Source organism: Salvelinus alpinus, chromosome 31, assembly GCF_045679555.1.
Source record: "Salvelinus alpinus chromosome 31, SLU_Salpinus.1, whole genome shotgun sequence".
NCBI classification, from domain to species: Eukaryota; Metazoa; Chordata; class Actinopteri; order Salmoniformes; family Salmonidae; genus Salvelinus; species Salvelinus alpinus.
In genome coordinates, this window is record NC_092116.1 from 20,096,981 (window position 1) to 20,121,458 (window position 24,478).

Sequence of the window (24,478 nt, forward strand, 5' to 3'; positions counted from 1 at the left end):
CGCTGGGCAGGCAGGCGGCTCAGACGGCGCTGGGCAGGCAGGCGGCTCAGACGGCGCTGGGCAGGCAGGCGGCTCAGACGGCGCTAGGCAGGCAGGCGGCTCAGACGGCGCTGGGCAGGCAGGCGGCTCAGACGGCGCTGGGCAGGCAGGCAGCTCAGACGGCGCTGGGCAGGCAGGCAGCTCAGACCTGCTGAGGCACACAGTAGGCCTGGTGCGTGTTGCCGGAACTGGTGGTACCGGTTTGTAGACACGCGGCGAGGTGGAATAGCCCGCACTTTGCTGTGCTGGCGAACCGGGAACACCATGCGTAAGGCTGGTGCCATGTACACCGGCCCGAGGAGACGTACTGGAGACCAGATATGTTGAGCCGGCTTCATGGCACCTGGCTCGATACCCACTCTAGCCCGGCCGATACGTGGAGCTGGAATGTACCGCACCGGGCTAAGCACACGTACAGGAGACACCGTGCGCTTTTCCGCACAACACAGTGTCTGCCCGTACTCTCGCTCTCCACGGTAAGCCCGGGAAGTTGGCGCAGGTCTCCTACCTGACTTCGCCACACACCCCTTTAGACCCCCCCCAAGAACTTTTTGGGGTTTCTTCTCGGGCTTCCTGGCCAGCCGTTTTCCCTCATAACACCGGTTCCCCTTCTCGGCTGCTTCCGCTCTCCTAGCTGCCACCACCTGTTCCCATGGAAGGCGATCCTTACCAGCCAGGATCTCCTCCCATGTGTAGCAACCCTTTCCGTCCAACACCTCTTCCCAAGTCCATTCCTCCTGGTACCGCTGCTGCTGCCGCTGCTGCCCGTTGCTACGCTGCTTGGTCCGAGATTGGTGGGTGGTTCTGTAACGGCAGCCTTCCCTCTCTTCACGAGAAGAGAGGGTGTAACAGGGATCGGACCAAGACACAGCGTAGTTGGTGCTCAACATATTTAATACTGATAAACAGTGAACACTTAACAATTACAAAATAACAAAATGTGGCAAACCGATACAGTCCTAGCTGGTGCAGAGAAAACACAGAGACAGGAAACAACCACCCACAAAATCCCAACACACAACAAGCCACCTATATATGATTCCCAATCAGAGACAACCCAAAACACCTGCCTCTGATTGAGAACCATATTAGGCCAAACATAGAAACAGACAAACTAGACACACAACATAGAATGCCCACCCAGCTCACGTCCTGACCAACACTAAAACAAGCAAAACACACAAGAACTATGGTCAGAACGTATATATATATATATATATGTGTATATATTAGTATTTTAAATTAGAATAAAAAACTGAAAAGTTTCACATACAGTATATATACACCTGCATGTAAATGACATTATTTAAAATACAACATATTCCCCAAATATGCAGCAAACAAATACAGCAAATTCTACTTTTAAACAAACGCTGGAACTACACTATTGTTTAATTAACACACTGAAATAAAGACAGATAAGTGTAATATAAAAAAAAAAATCAACATCAATCAACAATAACAAAGGACAGCATACAAGACACCAAAAGCTGAAAACGTCAACTTACAAAATCATAACATTCAGCATTTGTGAAATTCCATTCAGTGATATTAAACTCAGTAAACACTATCATATATCAATGGTAAAAACTTTACAATCATTAAAATGGTTGTTCAGTTTACAGTTCATACTGTAATGATCACACGGATGATTCAGTCTGTTCAATGACATCATCACAGGGTATCTGGTCTTGAGGAGATTTGACTGTTGAACACAAACCTACAGGAATATAATGGATGAAAGCAGCATTAGAGATAAACTGATCCAACTGCTCTTTCAACTGTACACAGTTATACAATGTATCCCATCAGAGAGCATGACATAAAGAAGGAGATAATCCAGCTGGATAAGCTGATTGTAAATACACTGAAATAAAGTTCTCACCTCGAGCCCTGCAGCATTTCACCGTCAGCACGATGGACACCAGTAGAAAGGGAGACATCACCAGTAGACCACACAGCAGCCTGGTCAGAGAGATGGAGACAACGGAACCTGGAAGGACTAGAAAAACACATGTTTTACCATCAAGACACCTGAACACACACACTGCTCTTCTCACAAGCACACACACTGCTCTTCTGACCTCTCACTGTCACCCAGCTCTCTGGTGATTCTCCTTCATCAGATTTACACTTATAGAATCCTTCATCTGACTTGGATACTGTAGGGATGGTCATCTCTCCTGTGGTCTCATTCTTGATGAGGACTCCATCTTTGTAGAAATCAGTCTTGGGGTTAGGATTTGTTTCCTGATATCTAAATGTACAGGTCAGAGTCACAGAGTCTCCTTCAGTCAAGGGATGGACAGGGCTCTCCAGGATCACATCACCATCTGTGCAACAGAATATATAAATAATACTGTAAATCTGGAGTCATCACTCACAATATATCAACATCTTATGAGCTTGTATTTTATTTTATGAGACGCAATTATTCAGTTACAGAATGTAACATAACGTCATGCATTGATTTACTCTAAGAGACACTGAAGGCTGCAGATCTGAAACTAGAAGAGACAGAGTCAATCCTATAGTTTTATATATATATATACACATATACACACACACACAAGATTAACTTAAATATAATTCAATACAGTTAGTTACCTCCTGACCAGAGAAACTGAGGTTCACTGTAGAGTGTATCATAGACTGGGTCTCCTCTCCCAGCTCTACACACATATCCTCCTGTGGGAGTAGGACCAGCAGGGATCAGAGTGTAGGAGTCTTCACTAGTCCCATTGTCAGATAGGGGCTGTAGAGAGTAAGACTTGTCTGATAGGGAGGGTAATCCAGCTCTGTAGGGAACAGTCCTGTACCAGGAGAACCTCCAGTCTGTAGACGTCCTGTGAACTTCACAGCTCAGAGACACCGAGGCCCCAGGGTTCAGCCACTGAGGAGAGATACTCAGGACAGGTTGTGGTTGATCTGTGATTTGATAGAGGACAGGTTTCAACCTTTCAGTCTTAGAAAGTATTCTAGTGAACCCAATTTATTTTATACATGATTAGATCCACTTACCAGACACGCTTAGGTTTACAGCCTCACTGGTCTTGGAGAACTTGTTTCCCTTTACACCCACACAGGTATATGAACCACTGTTAGACCTGTAGACAGGACTGATTCTGTACTCAGGCTTTGTGTTAAAGGGGATCACTAACTGACTATTCTTATACCATCTGTAGTTCCAGTCAGAGTCTCCTCCTCCCTGTATGTCACATCTCATAGTAACAGTCTCTCTAATGAATATCTGGGTCCAGTTGGGTTGGAGGGTCAGAACAGCAACAGGTCTCTCTGCACAGACAACACAGACAACTAACTGAATAAACAGTTGCACAATTTGAAATGTATTAATTTATCAATAGGTCTACTCATGAATATAGCTTCAAGTTAGCTATAATTGTTGTGATACAGTAAACAGACAAAATATGCCATAGATTACTGTCTATCCATATAAAATAACAATTTATCCTAAAACTGTTTTAGACTCACCAGTAATGTTTATCTGGACTGGGTCACTGTACAGGGTGTAGTAGACTGGGTCTCCTCTCCCAGCTCTGCACCAGTACTGTCCTCCATCAGAGACACTGACCCAGCTGAGTGTGTAGGAGTATACAGAGGTTGTGGTTACTGGTGTAGAGTCTGGTCTGTGTCTGTACCAGTAAAACTTCCATCCAGAAGACTCTACAGTACAGCTCAGTGTCACACTGTCTCCTGTGAATACGTCCTCCTTGTCTGAAGTCAGTGTGGTCTTTGGCTGATAATCTGTTGGTATTTGAATATGTTTGAGTGATAAGATAACAATAACAACAACTAAATGAGTCACTATTCACAGTAACAGTGACATCATCACTGATGAATAAAGATGTGGGTCTGGATCTTCTCTCTCCCTGACACCAGTAGAGACCCTGGTCAGACTCAGTAACTCTACTGATGGATGAAGATGTGGGTCTGGATCTTCTCTCTCCCTGACACCAGTAGAGATCCTGGTCAGACTCAGTAACTCTACTGATGGTGAGGGTGTCTCCTGTTATAGTGTGTCTGACAGACTGGGACACTACATTATAATTCCTGTCTTTGTACCACTGATAGCTCCATCTACTGTCAGACCCTACTGAACACATCAGAGTAACTGTCTCTTCAGGGAACACAGGGTTTGGATCTACAGTTCAGTAGAGCACAGTACAATAGAGTTGGGAAGAGTTCAGTAGAGTACAGTACAATAGAGCAGGGTACAGTTCAGTAGAGCATAGTACAGAAGGGTACAGTTCAGTACAGTACAAAAGAGTAGGGTACAGTTCAGTTGAGCACAGGTCAATAGAGTAGGGTACAGTAGAGTAGAACACAGTACAATATATTCAAGTAAAGTACAGAGGAGTAGGGTACAGTTCAGTAGAGCCCAGAACAACAGAGTATGGTAGAGTTCAGTAGAGCACACCACAATAGAGTAGGGTACAGTTCAGTAGGGGACAGTACCATAGAGTAGGGTACAGTTCAGTAGAGTACAGTACCATAGAGTAGGGTACAGTTCAGTTGAGCACAGTACAATAGAGTAGGGTACAGTTCAGTCCAGTACAGTACAGTAGCGCAGGGTACAGTTCAGTAGAACACAGTACAATAGAGTAGGGTACAGGTCAGTAGGGTACAGTACAAAAGTATACAGTTCAGTTGAGCACAATAGAATAGAGTAGGGTACAGTTCAGTAGAGTAGGGTACAGTAGAGTAGTGTACAGTACAATAGAGTAGGGTACAGTTCAGTTGAGCACAGTACAGTACAATAGAGTAGGGTACAGTACAGTACAGTACAATAGAGTAGGGTACAGTACAGTAGAGTACAGTTCAGTAGAACACAGTACAGTGCAATAGAGTATGGAATAGTTCAGTAGAGCACAGTACAGTAGAGTAGTGTGCAGTACAGTACAACAGAGCAGGGTACAGTACAGTAGAGTAGTGTGCAGTACAGTACAACAGAGCAGGGTACAGTACAGTAGAGTACAGTAGAGTAGGGTAGAGTACAGTACAGTACAGTAGAGTAGGGTAGAGTACAGTTCAGTAGAGCACTGTAGAGTAGGGTACAGTACAGTAGAGTACAGTTCAGTTGAGCACAGTGCAAAAGAGTAGGGTACAGTTCAGTTGAGCACAGTACAATAGAGTAGGGTACAGTACAGTTGAGTACAGTAGAGAAGGGTACAGTACAGTAGTAATAACAGACACCATAATGGCACAGATACAAAGATGAAACCTCTATATAAATGTTTACCTTCATGTTCAAACATCAAGTTTAGGAGTCAGTGTACAGGACAGACTCCTCTCCATAGAAAGTATGTGTATAAACAATTACTCTGTACTAAACTAATTTAACAATATGTTTGTTATTGCTTTGGAGTTTGGAGACTTCACAGAACAACACTGTCCCAACACTGTCCCAACACTTTAACTAAGAATTCTGACAATATAAATAGTGGCCATCTTTATGACAAAAACACAAAGTAACTCACCTTCTACAGTGAGAGTAATAGCATTACTAGGTTGTGAAGATGTGGGTCTAGACACTCTGTTCCCTTCACACCAGTACTGACCCTGGTCAGACTCAGCAGCTCTTCTGATGGTGAAGGTTCTGGCTCAGGCTCTGATCAGGCCCTACACCCAAACAAGGGCACTGCGTTCATCCACCTCTGGCCTGCTCGCCTCCCTACCTCTGAGGAAGTACAGTTCCCGCTCAGCCCAGTCAAAACTGTTCGCTGCTCTGGCACCCCAATGGTGGAACAAACTCCCTCACGACGCCAGGTCAGCGGAGTCAATCACCACCTTCCGGAGACACCTGAAACCCCACCTCTTTAAGGAATACCTAGGATAGGATAAAGTAATCCTTCTAACCCCCCCCCCCTTAAAAGAGTTAGATGCACTATTGTAAAGCGGTTGTTCCACTGGATATCATAAGGTGAATGCACCAATTTGTAAGTCGCTCTGGATAAGAGCGTCTGCTAAATGACTTAAATGTAAATGTAAATGTAAGGTGTCTCCTGTTATAGTGTGTCTGACAGACTGGGACACTACATTATAATTCCAGTCTTTGTACCACTGATAGTTCCATCTACTGTCAGACCTCACTGAACACGTCAGAGTGACTGTCTCTCCAGTGTATGCAGGGTTTGGCTTCACAGTCAGAGTAGTTTTGGGAAGAGCTGTGAAAATAAACACAAAACATCTGGATACCTGCCTGGTAATTCAGCTGATGCTGTAACATTGTGATAAAAGTATATTTTACATATGTTGACTCCATTCAGTTAGAATTTACATAAATGTATATAAAGACAAATGCAGTCAGAGCAACAATCTTTCCAAAGTATGATCTAACTTCATTAAGTAGTACTGTAACTATTATTTTAGACATATAAACTATATATGCAAAAGTATGTGGACACCCTTTCAAATTAGTGGATTCGGCTTTTTCAGCCACACCCGTTGCTGACATGTGTATAAAATCAAGCACGCAGCCATGCAATCTCCATGGACAAACATTGGCAGTAGAATGGCCTTACTGAAGAGCTCAGTGACTTTCAACGCGATACCGACATAGGATGCCACCTGTCTAACAAGTCAGTTTGTCAATGTTGATTGTATGAATCTGGAACATGTTGTTTGATTTAATTACTTATGCATCAGATGAATTATGTTGTTAGATGTTTATCACTTTTCCTATCATTATTTTGGCAAAATAGCAGGTGTTTCGGTGTAAGGTTTCAAAAATAGAGGTAAAAAGAGAACCCTAGATGGATAAAACTAATTTTACTATAAACATTGCCATTGACGGCTTCCACCATTTAAAAGTAATCAACTAGATTGGGATTCCTATGGTTTGGGAGTGATCAGCCAATGATCAGAGAGCATTGTCTTCCTCCAATTGGGTTGCCTCATAGAGAAAGATAGAGGACTCCAGTTCCCAAAAGCATGTTTTAGCATGGGCAGCACTATTGAGGACTATCACAATTTTTAAGTATTCAACTGGGTTGGACTTCCTATGGGTTAAGAAAGGATCACATAATTCCATTCAGGTCGTCAAGGGGATAGCCAAATCATTATAATTGTGAGTAAACATTCCATAACTGCAGGTGGCAGTAAATCACCAACCTTGACTATTTACCATTTCAAACAACACACTAGGTGGCAGTGTGAACCCTTTCTGTTTGTTTACCAACTCATAGAAGTAGTAGAAGAAGACAATTGACCATTTCTAAATGGAGATGGCCTCAATGAAGATGCCCATGTTCTCACAGATGCCATAATGGGACATACAGGTAGACAATGATGCAATGTCTATCTAAGTCCATGTGTTGCCTATGGTTTGTAAACCAAGTTTTAGACCAGAACATTGGTCCACACTATCCAGAACCAGTGCATTGAGACAATAACAAGATAAAGACCAAATGTGAGTGTTCTTGAGTGGTCTCAAGGCCACTAGATCCTGAGTGGTCTCAAGGCCAAGACCACCAGATCCTGAGTGGTCTCAAGGCCAAGACCACTAGATCCTGAGTGGTCTCAAGGCCAAGACCACTAGATCCTGTGTGGTCTCAAGGCCAAGACCACTAGATCCTGAGTGGTCTCAAGGCCAAGACCACTAGATCCTGTGTGGTCTCAAGGCCAAGACCACTAGATCCTGTGTGGTCTCAAGGCCAAGACCACTAGATCCTGTGTGGTCTCAAGGCCAAGACCACTAGATCCTGTGTGGTCTCAAGGCCAAGACCACTAGATCCTGAGTGGTCTCAAGGCCAAGACCACTAGATCCTGTGTGGTCTCAAGGCCAAGACCACTAGATCCTGTGTGGTCTCAAGGCCAAGACCACTAGATCCTGTGTGGTCTCAAGGCCAAGACCACTAGATCCTGTGTGGTCTCAAGGCAAAGACCACTAGATCCTGAGTGGTCTCAAGGCCAAGATCACTAGATCCTGAGTGGTCTCAAGGCCAAGACCATTAGATCCTGTGTGGTCTCAAGGCCAAGACCACTAGATCCCGAGCACATGGGCCCTTTCTGCAATTGTAAGAAGCTCAAGTAAAGTAAACTTGAGTACAGTACAACACAGTACAGTAGAGAACAGTAGAATATAGCAAAGTAGAGCACAGTTCAGTAGAACACAGTACAATACATTCAAGTAGAGTACAGTAGAGTAGGGTACAGTTCAGTAGAGCACAGTAAAATAGAGTAGGGTACAGTACAGTACAGTAGAACACAGTACAATACATTCAAGTAGAGTAGAGTAGAGTACAGTACAGTAGGGTACAGTTCAGTAGAGCACAGTAAAGTAGAGTAGGGTACAGTACAGTAGAACACAGTACAATACATTCAAGTAGAGTAGAGTAGAGTACAGTTCAGTAAAGCACAGTACAAAAGAGTAGGGTGTAGTTCAGTAGAGCACAGTACAACAAAGTAGGGTACAGTTCAGCAGAAAACAGTACACTAGAGTAGGGTAGAGTTTAGCAGAAAACAGTACAATACGGTCAACTAGAGTACAGTAGGGTACAGTACAGCAGATTAGGGTTCAGTACAGCGCATGTACAATAAAGTAGGGTACAGTTCAGTAGAGCACAGTACAATCGAGTAGGGTACAGTACAGTAGAGTAGGGTACAGTACAGTAGAGTACAGTAGAGTAGGGTACAGTACAGTAGAGTAGTATATAGTTGCAGTAGTGTTTTGCTCAAATAGATGTCAATGTTTGGGGTCTTGGAGGGTTGGAACCCCCCTGTTGTCTATACATCTCAATACTCTACTCTTTTTCCTGAAGTGTCCACTACCCACATGGTGGTCCTCTGTAACACAGTTAGTAGATTATGGGACATGCAACATTAACATGTAGATGTGCTGCCTGTGTTGTAACAGACACCATAATGGCACAGATACAAAGATGAAACCTCTATATAAATGGTTTCCTTTATGTTTAAACATGAAGTTTGGGAGTCAGTGTTTGGGACAGACTCGTTTCAATAGAAATAGGTGTATAAACAATGACTCTGTTCTATACTAAATTAACAAGATGTTTTTTATTGCTTAACAGAACAACAGAAAATATTTCACTGTCCCAATCATTTTAGAGCTCACTGTAACTAAGAATTCTGACACTCAGACCATGATTGACTCAATATAAATAGTCAACAACATCAATAAAGCACAACAAAGTAACTCACCTTTTACAGTGAGAGTAATAGCATTACTTGGTGGTGAAGATGTGGGTCTAGACGCTCTGTTCCCTTCACACCAGTACTGACCCTGGTCAGACACATCAGCTCTTCTGATGTGAGAGACTCCAATGTTACTGTAACCAGACTGGGATACTACATTATCATTCCTGTCTTTGTACCACTGATAGTTCCATCTACTGTCAGACCCTACTGAACACGTCAGAGTAACTGTCTCTCCAGGAAACACAGGGTTTGGCTCTACAGTCAGTGTAACTTTGGGCAGAGCTGAGAAAACATATCACAGTTTAGACATATTACCTAATTTGGATACATGAGTAGCTGTTTCAAATTACACTGTTATAGTGATACTGACTATAGTGAACTTACCAGTGACACTGATGGGAAAGTCATCACTGGGTTGTGACCTCTGGGGCTGATCTGTCCTCGTCCCCTGACATCTGTACTGACCAACCAGACCAGTCTGAGTGGTGTGGATGGTGATATCGATGACTTTACTGGTCTCATCAGGAAGATGTTGGTTGTTTTTGTACCAGTAGTACGTCCAGTATGTGTAGCCTGGTATGACACACTGCAGACTGACTGTCTCTCCAGAGTAGAGGAGACCCTGAGGAGAGACACTCACTGAGGCCACAGGCAGAGCTGTAGAAAAACACAAACATTAAGGCCAATGCAGTTCATGTTCCAATATTTTCAAAATATGATTACCATATTTCTTTAATTGTGAGAGAAAAAAACAAGAAAAAAAATTATATTTTTGTTATTATAACGAAGAATACTGACACACAGACCATGATGGACTCAATATACCCTGAGAGTACAAAACATTAAGGACAACTTCCTTATATGGAGTTGCACCCCCCACCCATTTTTCCCTCAGAACAGCCTCAATTTGTTGGGGCATGGACACTACAAGGTGCCGAAAGCATTCCATAGGGATACTGGCCCATGTTGACTCCAATAATTCCCACAGTTGTGTCAAGTTGGCTGGTTGTTCTTTGGGTGGTGGAACATTCTAGATATACACGGGAAAATGTTGAGTGTGAAAAACCCAGCAACGTTGCAGTTCTTGACACAAACCGGTGCACCTGGCACCTACTACCATACCCCGTTCAAAGGCACTAAAGTATTTTGTCTTGCCCACTCACCTTCTGAATGTCACACATGCACAAACCATGTCTCAATTGTCTCAAGGCTTAAAAATCCTTCTTTAATAACCTGTCTCCTCCCCTTCATCTACACAGATTGAAGTGGATTTAACAAGTGACATCAATAAGGGATCATAGGTTTCACCTGTTTAGTCTATGTCATGGAAAGAGCAGTGTTCTTAATTTTTTGTACACTCAGTATAAATAGTGTCCATCTGTTTGACAAAGAAAAACACACACAACAAATTTACTCACCATTCAGGGTGATAGTGACAGGATCACTGATGATTGATATGGATCTGGACTGGATCTCTCCTTGACACCAGTAGAGACCCTGGTCAGACTCAGCAGCTCTACTGATGGTGAGGGTGTCTCCTGTTATAGTGTGTCTGACAGACTGGGATAGTACATTATCATTCCTGTCTTTGTACCACTGATAGTTCCAGATACTGTCAGACCCTACTGAACACGTCAGAGTAACTGTCTCTCCAGGAAACACAGGGTTTGGATCTACAGTCAGTGTAGCTTTGGGCAGAGCTGAGGAAACAGAGGTTAGACATATACATTGGCTATTTCATATTACACTGATATAGTGATACAAGCTACTGTAGGGAACTTACCAGTGACACTTATGGTGACATAACCACTGGGTTGTGACCTCTGGGGCCGATCTCTCCTCATCCCTCCACATCTGTACTGACCAGTCTGAATGATGGGGAATGTGATGCTATTACTGGTCTGACTGGGAAGGTGTTGGTTGTCTCTGAACCAGAGGTACCTCCAGTCTGTGTAGTCTGGTATGACACACTGCAGAGTGACTGTCTCTCCAGAGTAGAGGAGACCCTGAGGAGAGACACTCACTGAGGCCACAGGCAGAGCTGTAGAAAGACACATGAAGTTAGTTGATTCATACATAGAATCTGCTTTATCATGATTAAATGTAGTTAGTTGATCCATACATAGAATCTGCTCTATCATGATTAAATGTAGTTAGTTGATCCATACATAGAATCTGCTCTATCATGATTAAATGTAGTTAGTTGATTCATACATAGAATCTGTTCTATCATGATTAAATGTAGTTAGTTGATTCATACATAGAATCTGCTCTATCATGATTAAATGTAGTTAGTTGATTCATACATAGAATCTGCTCTATCATGATTAAATGTAGTTAGTTGATTCATACATAGAATCTGCTCTATCATGATTAAATGTAGTTAGTTGAGTCATACATAGAATCTGCTCTATCATGATTAAATGTAGTTAGTTGATTCATACATAGAATCTGCTCTATCATGATTAAATGTAGTTAGTTGATTCATACATAGAATCTGCTGTGTCATGATTAAATGTAGTTAGTTGATTCATACATAGAATCTGCTCTATCATGATTAAATGTAGTTAGTTGTTTCATACATAGAATCTGCTCTATCATGATTAAATGTAGTTAGTTGATTCATACATAGAATCTGCTCTATCATGATTAAATGTAGTTAGTTGATTCATACATAGAATCTGCTCTATCATGATTAAATGTAGTTAGTTGATTCATACATAGAATCTGCTCTATCATGATTAAATGTAGTTAGTTGATTCATACATAGAATCTGTTCTATCATGATTAAATGTAGTTAGTTGATTCATACATAGAATCTGCTCTATCATGATTAAATGTAGTTAGTTGAGTCATACATAGAATCTGCTCTATCATGATTAAATGTAGTTAGTTGATTCATACATATAATCTGCTCTATCATGATTAAATGTAGTTAGTTGATTCATACATAGAATTTGCTCTGTCATAATTAAATGTAGTTAGTTGATTCATACATAGAATCTGCTCTATCATGATTAAATGTAGTTAGTTGATTCATACATAGAATCTGCTCTATCATGATTAAATGCAGTTAGTTGATTCATACAAAGAATCTGCTCTATCATGATTAAATGTAGTTAGTTGTTTCATACATAGAATCTGCTCTATCATGATTAAATGTAGTTAGTTGATTCATACATAGAATCTGCTCTATCATGATTAAATGTAGTTAGTTGATTCATACATAGAATCTGCTCTATCATGATTAAATGCAGTTAGTTGATTCATACAAAGAATCTGCTCTATCATGATTAAATGCAGTTAGTTGATTCATACAAAGAATCTGCTCTATCATGATTTAATGTAGTTAGTTGATTCATACATAGAATCTGCTCTATCATGATTAAATGTAGTTAGTTGATTCATACATAGAATTTGCTCTATCATAATTAAATGTAGTTAGTTGATTCATACATAGAATCTGCTCTATCATGATTAAATGTAGTTAGTTGATTCATACATAGAATCTGCTCTATCATGATTAAATGTAGTTAGTTGATTCATACATAGAATCTGCTCTATCATGATTAAATGTAGTTAGTTGATTCATACATATAATCTGCTCTATCATGATTAAATGTAGTTAGTTGATTCATACATAGAATCTGCTCTATCATGATTAAATGTAGTTAGTTGTTTCATACATAGAATCTGCTCTATCATGATTAAATTTAGTTAGTTGATTCATACATAGAATCTGCTCTATCATGATTAAATGAAGTTAGTTGATTCATACATAGAATCTGCTCTATCATGATTAAATGTAGTTAGTTGATTCATACATAGAATCTGCTCTATCATGATTAAATGTAGTTAGTTGATTCATACATAGAATCTGCTCTATCATGATTAAATGTAGTTAGTTGAGTCATACATATAATCTGCTCTATCATGATTAAATGTAGTTAGTTGATTCATACATTGAATCTGCTCTATCATGATTAAATGTAGTTAGTTGTTTCATACATAGAATCTGCTCTATCATGATTAAATGTAGTTAGTTGTTTCATACATAGAATCTGCTCTATCATGATTAAATGTAGTTAGTTGATTCATACATAGAATCTGCTCTATCATGATTAAATGTAGTTAGTTGAGTCATACATAGAATCTGCTCTATCATGATTAAATGTAGTTAGTTGAGTCATACATAGAATCTGCTCTATCATGATTAAATGTAGTTAGTTGATTCATACATAGAATCTGCTCTATCATGATTAAATGTAGTTAGAGCACCAATCTTTCCAAAGTATGATCACCATACTTCTTTAATTAAACAAGTCTTTGTTTTTATATCATAACTATGAATACTGACACACAGACCAGTATGTGGACACGCTTTCAAATTAGTGGATTCGGCTTTTTCAGCCACACCCGTTGCTGACATGTGTATAAAATCAAGCACACAGCCATGCAATCTCCATAGACAAACATTGGCAGTAGAATGGCCTTACTGAAGAGCTTAGTGACTTTCAACGCGATACCGTCATAGGATGCCACCTGTCTAACAAGTCAGTTTGTCAATGTTGATTGTATGAATCTGGAACATGTTGTTTGATTTAATTACTTATGCATCAGATTAATTATGTTGTTAGATGTTTATCACTTTTCCTTTCATTATTTTGTTAAAATAGCAGGTGTTTCGGTGTAAGGTTTCAAAAATAGAGGTAAAAAGAGAACCCTAGATGGATTAAACTAATTTTACTATAAACATTGCCATTGACGGCTTCCACCATTTAAAAGTAGTCAACTGGGTGGGTATTCCTATGGTTTGGGAGTGATCAGCCAATGATCAGAGAGTATTGTCTTCCTCCAATTGGGTTGCCTCATAGAGAAAGATAGAGGACTCTAGTGCACAAAAGCATGTTTTTACATGGGCACCACTATTGAGGACTTCAACTGGGTAAGTATTCAACTGGGTTGGACTTCCTATGGGTTAAGAAAGGATCACATAATTCCATTCAGGTCGTCAAGGGGATCGCCAATTAATTATAATTGTGAGTAAACATTCCATAACTGCAGGTGGCAGTAAATCGCCAACCTTTTTTACCGGTTCAAACAACACACTAGGTGGCAGTGTGAACCCTTTCTGTTTGTTTACCAACTCATAGAAATAGTAGAAGAAGACAATTGACAATTTCTAAATGGAGATGGCCTCAATGAAGCTGACCATGCTCTCACATATGCCATAATGGGACATACAGGTAGACAATGATGCAATGTCTATCTAAGTTTTAGACCAGAACATTGGTCCACACTATCCAGAACCAGTGAATAGAGACCATAACAAGATAAAGACCAAATGTATGTGTTCTTGAGTGGTCTCATGACCAAGACCACTAGATCCTGAGTGGTCTCAAGACCAAGACCACTAGATCCTGAGTTGTCTCAAGACCAAGACCACTAGATCCTGAGTGGTCTCAAGACCAAGACCACTAGATCCTGAGTTGTCTCAAGACCAAGACCACTAGATCCTGAGTTGTCTCAAGACCAAGACCACTAGATCCTGAGTGGTCTCAAGACCAAGACCACTAGATCCTGAGTTGTCTCAAGACCAAGACCACTAGATCCTGAGTGGTCTCAAGACCAAGACCACTAGATCCTGAGTGGTCTCATGACCAAGACCACTAGATCCTGAGTTGTCTCAAGACCAAGACCACTAGATCCTGAGTGGTCTCAAGACCAAGACCACTAGATCCTGAGTTGTCTCAAGACCAAGACCACTAGATCCTGAGTTGTCTCAAGACCAAGACCACTAGATCCTGAGTGGTCTCATGACCAAGACCACTAGATCCTGAGTGGTCTCAAGACCAAGACCACTAGATCCTGAGTTGTCTCATGACCAAGACCACTAGATCCTGAGTGGTCTCAAGGCCAAGACCACTAGATCCTGAGTTGTCTCAAGACCAAGACCACTAGATCCTGAGTTGTCTCAAGACCAAGACCACTAGATCCTGAGTGGTCTCATGACCAAGACCACTAGATCCTGAGTGGTCTCAAGACCAAGACCACTAGATCCTGAGTGGTCTCATGACCAAGACCACTAGATCCTGAGTGGTCTCAAGACCAAGACCACTAGATCCTGAGTGATCTCAAGACCGAGACAACTAGATCCTGAGTGGTCTCAAAACCAAGACCACTAGATCCTGAGCCCTTTCTTAAATTGTAAGAAACTCAAGTAGAGTAAACTTGAGTACAGTACAGTAGAACACAGTACAGTACAGCAGAGCATAGTAGAGTACAGTAAGTAGAGTACAGTAGAGTAGGGTACAGTACAGTAAAGTACAATAGAGTAGAACACAGTACAATACATTCAAGTATAGTACAGTAGAGTAGGGTACAGTTCAGTAGAGCGCAGTACAATAGAGTAGGGTACAGTTCAGTAGAGCACAGTACAATAGAGTAGGGTACAGTTCAGTAGAGCACAGCACAACAAAGTAGGGTACAGTTCAATAGAACAATGTACAATACGTTCAACAAGAGTACAGTAGAACAGGGTACAGTTCAGTAGAGCACAGCACAATAGAGTAGGGTAGAGTTAAGTGGAACACAGTACACTTCAACTAGAGTACAATGGAGTAGGGTACAGTTCAGTAGAGCACAGTACAGCAGATTAGAGTACAGTACAGTACAGTAGAGCAGGGTACTGTTAGGTACAGTACAATAGAGTAGGGTACAGCACAGTAAAATAGAGTAGGGTACAGCACAGTACAATAGAGTAGGGTACAGTTCAGTAGAGCACAGTACAGTAGATTAGGGTACAGTTCAGTAGAGTACAGTACATTAGCGCAGGGTACTGTACAGTACAGTACAATAGAGTAGGGTACAGTTCAGTTGAGCACAGTACAGTAGATTAGGGTACAGTTCAGTAGAGCGCAGTACAGTAGATTAGGGTACAGTTCAGTAGAGCACAGCACAGTAGATTAGGGTACAGTTCAGTAGAGTACAGTACAACAGAGTAGGGTACAGTTCAGTAGAGCGCAGTACAATAGAGTAGGGTACAGTTCAGTAGAGTACTGTACAGTAGAGTAGGGTACAGTTCAGTAGAGTACATTACAATAGAGTAGGGTACAGCACAGCACAATAGAGTAGGGTACAGTTCAGTAGAGCACAGTACAGTAGATTAGGGTACAGTTCAGTAGAGTACAGTACAATAGAGTATGGTACAGTTCAGTAGAGTACAGTACATTAGCGCAGGGTACTGTGCAGTACAGTACAATAGAGTATGGTACAGTTCAGTAGAGTACAGTACAGTAGAGTAGGGTACAGTAGTCACCACTGTGGGAAAACTCAGCTACACTTATAATACATTCATGTTCTTTCTGTGAACATTGATCTGGTCTGGGTGTTAACCATCTGTACTCCCAGTCAGTGACTCCTCCCCCCTGTATGACACATCTGAGAGTGACAGACTCTCCACTGAATATCTGGGAGCTGTTGGGGTGTATGGTCAGAACAGCCTTTGCCGCTCCTGCACAAAATCAAACCAGGATGATACAATTGCCTTACACATGTTATTTTGAGACACTAAAAACACAAAATATGTCCAGACAAAAGCAGCTTTAAAAATCCCAAATAAAGAAATAGGAAGAAGCATTTAGAGATGGAAGCTTGATGAAGAGAACAAATATCTACCATCATCATCTTCAGAGTGTCCAGAGTAGATGTGTGTATTCAGCACTACAACAAAGAAAGTCACATTGCACCAATATTAGCTTTAAATAAATAACAACATGCCATATTCAGGTACTGATTACCAAATACTTTATACTTGCTGTACTTTATTTTAAAGGTGCAATCTGCAATTTCCACATAGATTTTAGCACTTTTAAATGAATAATATCCTTTTATTCTGAAAGAGTATCACTTTTAATTGCTTCATTCGGAAAAAACACATGATTCCACATCAAATCAAATGTTTTGCAACACTACACATATCAAATCAAATTGTATTTGTCACATGCACCAAATACAACAGGTGTTTCACCTTACAGTGAAATGCTTACTTACAAGCCCTTAACCAACAATGCAGTTGTCCCAGTACACGTCTTGGTAATCCGTCTGGCCCTGTGGCCTTGTGAATGTTGACCTGTTTTAAAGTCTTACTCACATCGGCTGCGGAGAGCGAGATCACACAGTGTTCCGGAACAGCTAGTGCTGTCATGCATGTTTCAGTGTTGTTTGCCTCGAATCAAGCGTAGAAGTAGATTAGCTCGTCTGGTAGGCTCGTGTCACTGGGCAGCTCTCGGCTGTGCTTCCCTTCGTAGACTTTAATGATTTGCAAGCCCTGTCAAATCCGACGAGCGCCAGAGCCAGTGTAGTACGAGCCGGTGTAGTACGATTCGATCTTAGTCCTGTATTGAAGCTTTGCCTGTTTGATGGTTCGTCGGAGGGCATAGCGGGATTTCTCATAAGCTTCCGGGTTAGAGTCCTGCTCCAGGAAAGCGGCAGCTCTAGCCTTTAACTCAGTGCGGATGTTGCCTGTAATCCATGGCTTCCATTTGGGGGTATGTACGTATGGTCACTGTGGAGATGACGTCATTGATGCACTTATTGATGAAGCCAATGACTGATGTGGTGTACTCTGCAATGCAATCTGAGGAATCCCGGTACATTTTCCAGTCTGTGCTAGCAAAACAGTCCTGTAGCTTAGCATCTGCTTCATCTGACCACTTCTTTATTGATCGAGTCACTGGTGCTTCCTGCTTTAATATTTGCTTTTACGCAGGAGAAGGATCAGAAGGATAGAATTATGGTCAGATTTGCCAAATGGAGGGAGAGGGTGAGCTTTGTATGCATCTCTGTGTGTGGAGTAAAGGTGGTCTAGAGTTTTTTTCCCCCTCTGGTTGCACATTTAACATGCTGATAGAAATTTGGTAAGATGGATTTAAGTGTCCCTGCATTAAAGTCCCCATCCACTAGGAGCTTCAGCCTCTGGGTGAGCGTTTTCCTGTTTGTTTATGGCGGAATACAGCTCATTGAGTACGGTCTTAGTGCCAGCATCAGTCTGTGGTGGTATGTAGACGTCTACGAAAAATACAGATGAAAACTCTCTAGGTAGATAGTGTGGTCTACAGTTAATCATGAGATACTCTACCTCAGGCGAGCAAAACCTTGAGACTTGCTTAGATATCGCGAACCAGATGTTATTTACAAAAATACATAGTTTGCCGTCCCTTGTCTTACCAGACGCTTCTGTTCTATCCTCCCAATACAGCGTATAACCAGCCAGCTGTACTGTATGTTGATAATGTTGTCGTTCAGCCATGACTCCGTGAAGCATAAGATATTACAGTTTTGAATGTCCTGCTTGTAGTTTAATCTTCCGCTTAGATCATCGATTTATTTTCCAACGTTTGCACGTTTGCTAGCAGAATGGAAGGCAGTGGGGGTTTATTCGATAGCCTACGAATTCTTAGAAGGTAGCCTGCCCTCCGGCCCCTTTTTCTCTGCCCTCTCTTCATGCAAATGACGGGGATCTGGGCCTGTTCCTGGGAAAGCAGTATGTCATTCACATCGGGCTCGTCGGACTCAAAGGGAAAAAAAAGGAGAACGCCAGTTCGTGGTGAGTAATTGCAGTTTTGATGTCCAGAAGTTATTTCCAGTCATAAGAAACCGTAGCGGCAACATTATGTACAAAATAAGTTTAAAAATAAGTTACAAACAACGCAAAGAAATGAACAAAAAACACAATTGGTTAGGAAGATGTAAAACTTCAGCCTTATTCTCCGGCGCCATCTTGTGTCATGGCTCACATCAACACCATCATCCCGGAAACCCTAGACCCACTCCAATTCGCCTGTTCCCGGGAACAGGCACAACACTGCCAGGTCTCTGACCTGGCACCACACTGCCAGGTCTCTGACCTCCTCCCTATACGCTTTGCCTATGTGATAATTCGTATGAGGGCATAGCGAGATTTCTTATAAGTGTCTGGATTAGTGTACCGCTCCATGAAAGCGGCAGCTCTAGCCTTTAGCTCAGTGCGGATGTTCCCTGTAATCCATGGCTTCAGGTTGGGATATGTACGTACGGTCACTGTGGGGACGACGGCGCCAATGCACTTATTGATGAAGATGGTGACTGAGGTGTTATACTCCTCAATGTCATTGGTCATCTGACCACTTCCGTATTGAGCGAGTCACTGGTTCTTCCTGCTTTAGATTTTGCTTGTAAGCAGGAGTCAGGAGGTTAGAATTATTGTGAGATTTGCCAATTGGAGGGCAAGGGAGAGCTTTGTATGCGTCTCTGTGTATGGAGTAAAGGTGGTCTTGAGTTTTTTCCCCTCTGGTTGCACATGTGACATGCTGGTAGAAATCTGGTAAAACGGATTTAAGTTTGCCTGCATTAATGTCCCCGGCCACTAGGTGCACCGCTTCTGGATGCACATTGTCTTGTTTGCTTATTGCCTTATACAGCTCGTTGAGTACGGTCTTAGTGCCAGCATCGGTTTGTGGTGGTAAATTGATGGCTACGAATGATATAGATGAGAACTCTCTTGGTAGATAGTGTGGTCTACAGATTATCATGAGGTATTCTACCCCAGGCGAGCAAAACCTCAAGACTTCTTTGATATTAGAAATCGTGCCCCAGCAGTTATTTACAAACGGGGACACACCCCCGCCCCTCGTCTTACCAGACATAGCTTCTCTGTCCTGCCGATCCTCACATATGTATTCCTCTTTTCCAGGTGGGTGAGAACTGTGTACATGGATCTTCACATGTGATCACATAACCTTTCACATGTGGAATCAATGAAAACCATTTGGTTTTGAAAGACTTCACATGTGATGATATTTTATATGAAGTTTCAGATGTGGATATTTTTAACATTACATTTAACAGGTGATTCATCTAAATGTGTCGTTAGGATGTCCCCGGAACGTCACAGTCACAGTGTTTTCAACTTTCATATTTGACTCACTTTGACAAGATTACATTGGGATTGTTTATTTATCTATAATTATTATTCAAGATATCCACTTGACCAAGAAAGAGATAGTAACTTAACTAAATGACTACCGACCCATTGCACTCACTTCCGTCATCATGAAATACTTTGAGGGGCTTGTCAAAGACTACATTCACATCCTCCCTCCCCGACACACTCGACCCTCTCCAATTCCCCTACCGCCCCGACAGATCCACGGACAACACAATCACCATTTCACTGCACACAGCCCTCAGCCACCTGGACAAGAGGAATGCATATGTGAGGATGCTGTTCATAGACTACAGCTCGTCAATACCATAGTGCCCTCTAAGCTCACCAGAAAACTCAGAGCCCTGGGACTGAACTCCTCCCTTTGCAACTGGGTCCTGGACTTCCTGACGGGCAGCCCTCAGGTGGTGAAGATAGGCAACATTACCTCATCAACATGGATTCTCAACACAGGGGCCCCACAAGGGTGCCTGTGTACTCCCTGTCAACTGCTGTACTCCCTGTATACCCACGACTGCATGGCCTCACACAGTTCCAACTCCATCAAGTTCACTGGCGACACAACAGTAGTGATGATTACCAACAACGACTAGACAGCCTACAGGGAGGAGGTAGGCACTCTGCCGATTTGGTGCCAGGTAAGCAACCACTCCCTGACCTTCAGCAAAACAAAGGAGCTGATTGCGGACCTCAGGAGGAACCAGGTTGGACACGCCCCCATCCTCATCAATGGGGTCGCCGTGGAGATGGTCAAAAACTTCAAGTTCCTTGGCGTACATATGTTAGAGGAGCTGAAATGGTCAAACCACACAGACACCGTGGTGAGGAGGGCTCGAATGCAACTCTTTAACCTCAGGAGGATGATAAAATTCGGCCTTTTCCCAAGGGGCCTCACAGTTCCCTACAGGAGCACCATCAAGAGCATGCTGTCGGGCTGCATTACAGCCTAGTATGTCAACTGCATCACAGCCTGATACCAACAATTACCCTGCCCACACCCTAAAGGACATTTGTATTTTTCATTGTCACAGTTGTAAATATGTATATATAATTTTTAATGTTTATATTATTGTTTCATTTACACCTGAACTGTTGGATCTCAGAGTTGAAGTATTTCACCGTACACTGCAATTACATCTGTGACCTTATGTATGTGACTAAATAAACAACTAATCTAATCGAAATGCAACATGTCCTCACAAGCATTTCACCAAACCCGCAATAACATCTGCTAAATATGTGTATGTGACCAATACAATGTGATTTGATTGAAACTCACAATCTCTTGGTTCATGGCATTCCAGTCTTCCACGGCACCGTTTCTGTGTCTGATAACTGATTTCACTTGTATTCCTAAACGTTGAACTTTACTGTAAATCTCAGCTTTGTTTAAAATACACTCAATTAAACCTATTATATTTTTCATAGTTATTCAGGAGTAACATTAAAACAGAATAATATGCCCCACCAACATTAGACAATTATACAGAAAACACTCAAATTGCTGAATCCAGTAAATTAAATCAATGATGACAGAATAGTCAGATTAACTGATAACTAAAATAGAGGTGCAGATGGCAGATGTGCGTAGATGTATAGGTAATTCATCTGTGGGGGACTTCTGAGAATGCGACTGTACAGACTTGTTAGCGCAGCAGAAAGATCAGCGTACCCCAAATGTAGAGGTTGTGAGTTTCAAATCCCAGGTGGGGTCATATTGAAGTGATCATGTCAAATGTACAGCATGTCACTCACCTTAAAACTCTTACACCATTTAATTACATCCCTTGCAAAAAAGACTCTGGTGAAATGTGCAGTTTCACATGAAAATTGCACTGCTGTTTTCACATGTTGAGCTGACATTTTCACATGTGAAAACCAGAGACATGTGAGGTAGATCTTGAAACCATATGTTCACATGTATTAAATTCATATTAACACCACCTTTTAACGAGAGAAAAATTACGTTTCCACCTCACATGTGAATTGCAACAATTTCACGTGTGAAAAACTTTCACATGGGAAAACCTAACTCTCTGTAGAATTGCATTTTCACGTGAAAAAATAAGTTCAGAAGTGAATTGTGCATAACAAGTCACTTAATATGTTGCATGGACTCACTATGTGTGCAATGATAGTGTTTAACATGATTTTTGAATGACAACCTCATTTCATCTCTGTACCCCACACAGACAATTATCTCTAAGGTCTCTCAGTTGAGAAGTGAATTTCAAACACAGATTCAATCACAAAGACCAGGGATGTTTTCCAACGCCTCTCAAAGATGGGCACCTATTGGTAGATGGGCTAAATAAAATAAAAAAGCAGACTTGAATATCCATTTGAACATGGCGAAGTTGGTAATTACACTTTGGATGGTGTATCAATACACCCTGTCACTACAAAGATACAGGTGTCCTTCCTCACTAACTTGCCGGAGAGGAAGGAAACTTCTCAGGGATTTCACCATGAGGCCAATGGTGACTTTTTAAAAGAGTTAGAGTTAAATGGATGTGATAGGAGAAAACTGAGTATCGATCAACAACATTGTAGTTACTCCACAATACTAACCTAATTGACAGAGTGAAAAGAAGGAAGCCTGTACAGAATACAAATATTCCACAACATGCATCCTGATTGCAACAACGCACTAAAGTAATTCTGCAAGAAATTCTGCAAAAAAATGATGTAAGTAAGATATTTCTGTATTTCATTTTCAATAGATTTGTAAACATTTCTAAAAACATGTTTCCACTTTGTCATTATGGGTATTGTGTGTAGATGGGTGAGAAAAATACATAATTTAATACATTTTGAATTCCGGCTGTAACACAACAAAATGTGGAATTAGTCAAGGAGTATGAATACTTTCTGAAGGCACTCTATCACTCCTCACCTCTCCACCTAATAGCTGATGTGTGGTGAGCGTTCTGACACACAACTGGTTGTCTTGCATCACCCAGGTGGGTGCAACACATTGCTGGTGGAAGAGGTGAGTTTCCCCCTACTATGTAAAGCACTTTGAGTAACTCAGTTAGTAGAAAAGCACTATATAAATCCAATCAACTTTTAATTTTGTTATCACAGTAACTTCTCATAAGATCACGTGATAACATGAGATCACATGTGAAATTCATGTGTTTTTCCATACGGGTAGTGCCACAGTCTTGTTAACAATATCAGTGTAAACAAACAATGTACATGAATGAATTCCCCTAGCAACATTCCTCAGCTGTATACCACAACAAGTGGCCGTTTTGTGGTAGTTTCAATTACGGACTGCAGCTTCAAAAAGGCCAGAGACTTACCATGTCCTGCAATCCCATTTTAGTACCATTTACTAATAAGTATTTGCACTGTTTTATCAATAAGGGGAATAAAACCAAAAAGCTAAAGCATAAAACTGTCTTAATTTACATGAATGTATTATTCCTTTTTTCCATCAAAGTCTTAGTAAATCAGGTAATTAGTGTTCATACACAAACACACTCACTCAGTACTTACAGAGTAACACACAGAGCAAGGTGTGCTCCATTCTGTCCTGACGATGATCTCTGAACTACAGTTCTTCTGACAAACCCCTCTACTTCCTATATGATGACAGACGGATTAGTTTACGCCTCTTTAACGTCACACAGAGAAATGGAGAGAAGCATTCTACAGAAATGTACGAAGACTGTGATAGTAGTGGTTAAAGGCGTGTTTATTTTCTGACCAACTTCTCTGTATGGCCCCACACTGCATGATCTCACACTGGTTACTTCCTCTTTATTGGAGGAAAGGAGGATGGAACGAGAATAGAATAGATGCTTGTAGGCCCTTTGCTAAGTTGTCAAGTAGCAAGCCTAGCCAGCTAACCTCAGTTGTTCCACTGCCCACACAGGAAATATAACGACTTTAGCCACCCCCTAACTTAACAGGGCTCGTGAGTGGTGCAGCGTTCTAAGGCACTGCATCTCAGTGCTAGAGGCGTCACTACAGACCCTGGTTTGATTCCAGGCTGTATCACAACCGGCCATGATTGGGAGTCCCTTAGGGTGCCGCACAATTGGCCCAGCGTCGTTAGGGTTTGGCTGGGGTAGGCCGTCATTGTAAATAAGAAATTGTTCTTAACTGACTTGCCTAGTTAAATAAAGTTGTTTTTATAACAAACACACATGTGCACACAGGCCTGTGCACGCACCATAGAGAATTGCTTTGTTCGCTAGGTTATAAACCCTGCATGATGATAGCTGCCAAGATCTATTGCTATGAATTCTAGTTACTTTTGAAGGACAT

At 41.6% G+C, this 24,478-nt stretch overlaps 1 protein-coding gene across 2 annotated transcripts; it reads right to left on the reverse strand.

Moving 5' to 3' along the window:
* Positions 1-82: 82 nt before the first annotated feature.
* Positions 83-23,852, reverse strand: LOC139561422 (leukocyte immunoglobulin-like receptor subfamily A member 3). 2 transcript variants are annotated; one of them, XM_071378496.1, is made up of 12 exons: positions 23,705-23,850; positions 16,894-16,938; positions 11,000-11,257; positions 10,635-10,916; positions 9,601-9,873; positions 9,220-9,498; positions 3,532-3,804; positions 3,061-3,333; positions 2,647-2,967; positions 2,124-2,372; positions 1,925-2,041; positions 83-1,759 (listed from the first exon to the last, which is right to left on the reverse strand). In XM_071378496.1, the coding sequence occupies exons 1-12, from the start codon at positions 23,733-23,735 to the stop codon at positions 1,680-1,682; spliced, it is 2,481 nt and encodes an 826-aa protein (XP_071234597.1). In that variant the 5' UTR covers positions 23,736-23,850; the 3' UTR covers positions 83-1,679. The 2 variants fall into 2 exon arrangements, with proteins under 2 accessions (XP_071234597.1, XP_071234598.1); XM_071378497.1 differs by lacking the exons at positions 83-1,759; positions 1,925-2,041; positions 2,124-2,372 and adding an exon at positions 2,464-2,540 and having other exon boundaries at positions 23,705-23,852.
* Positions 23,853-24,478: the final 626 nt, after the last annotated feature.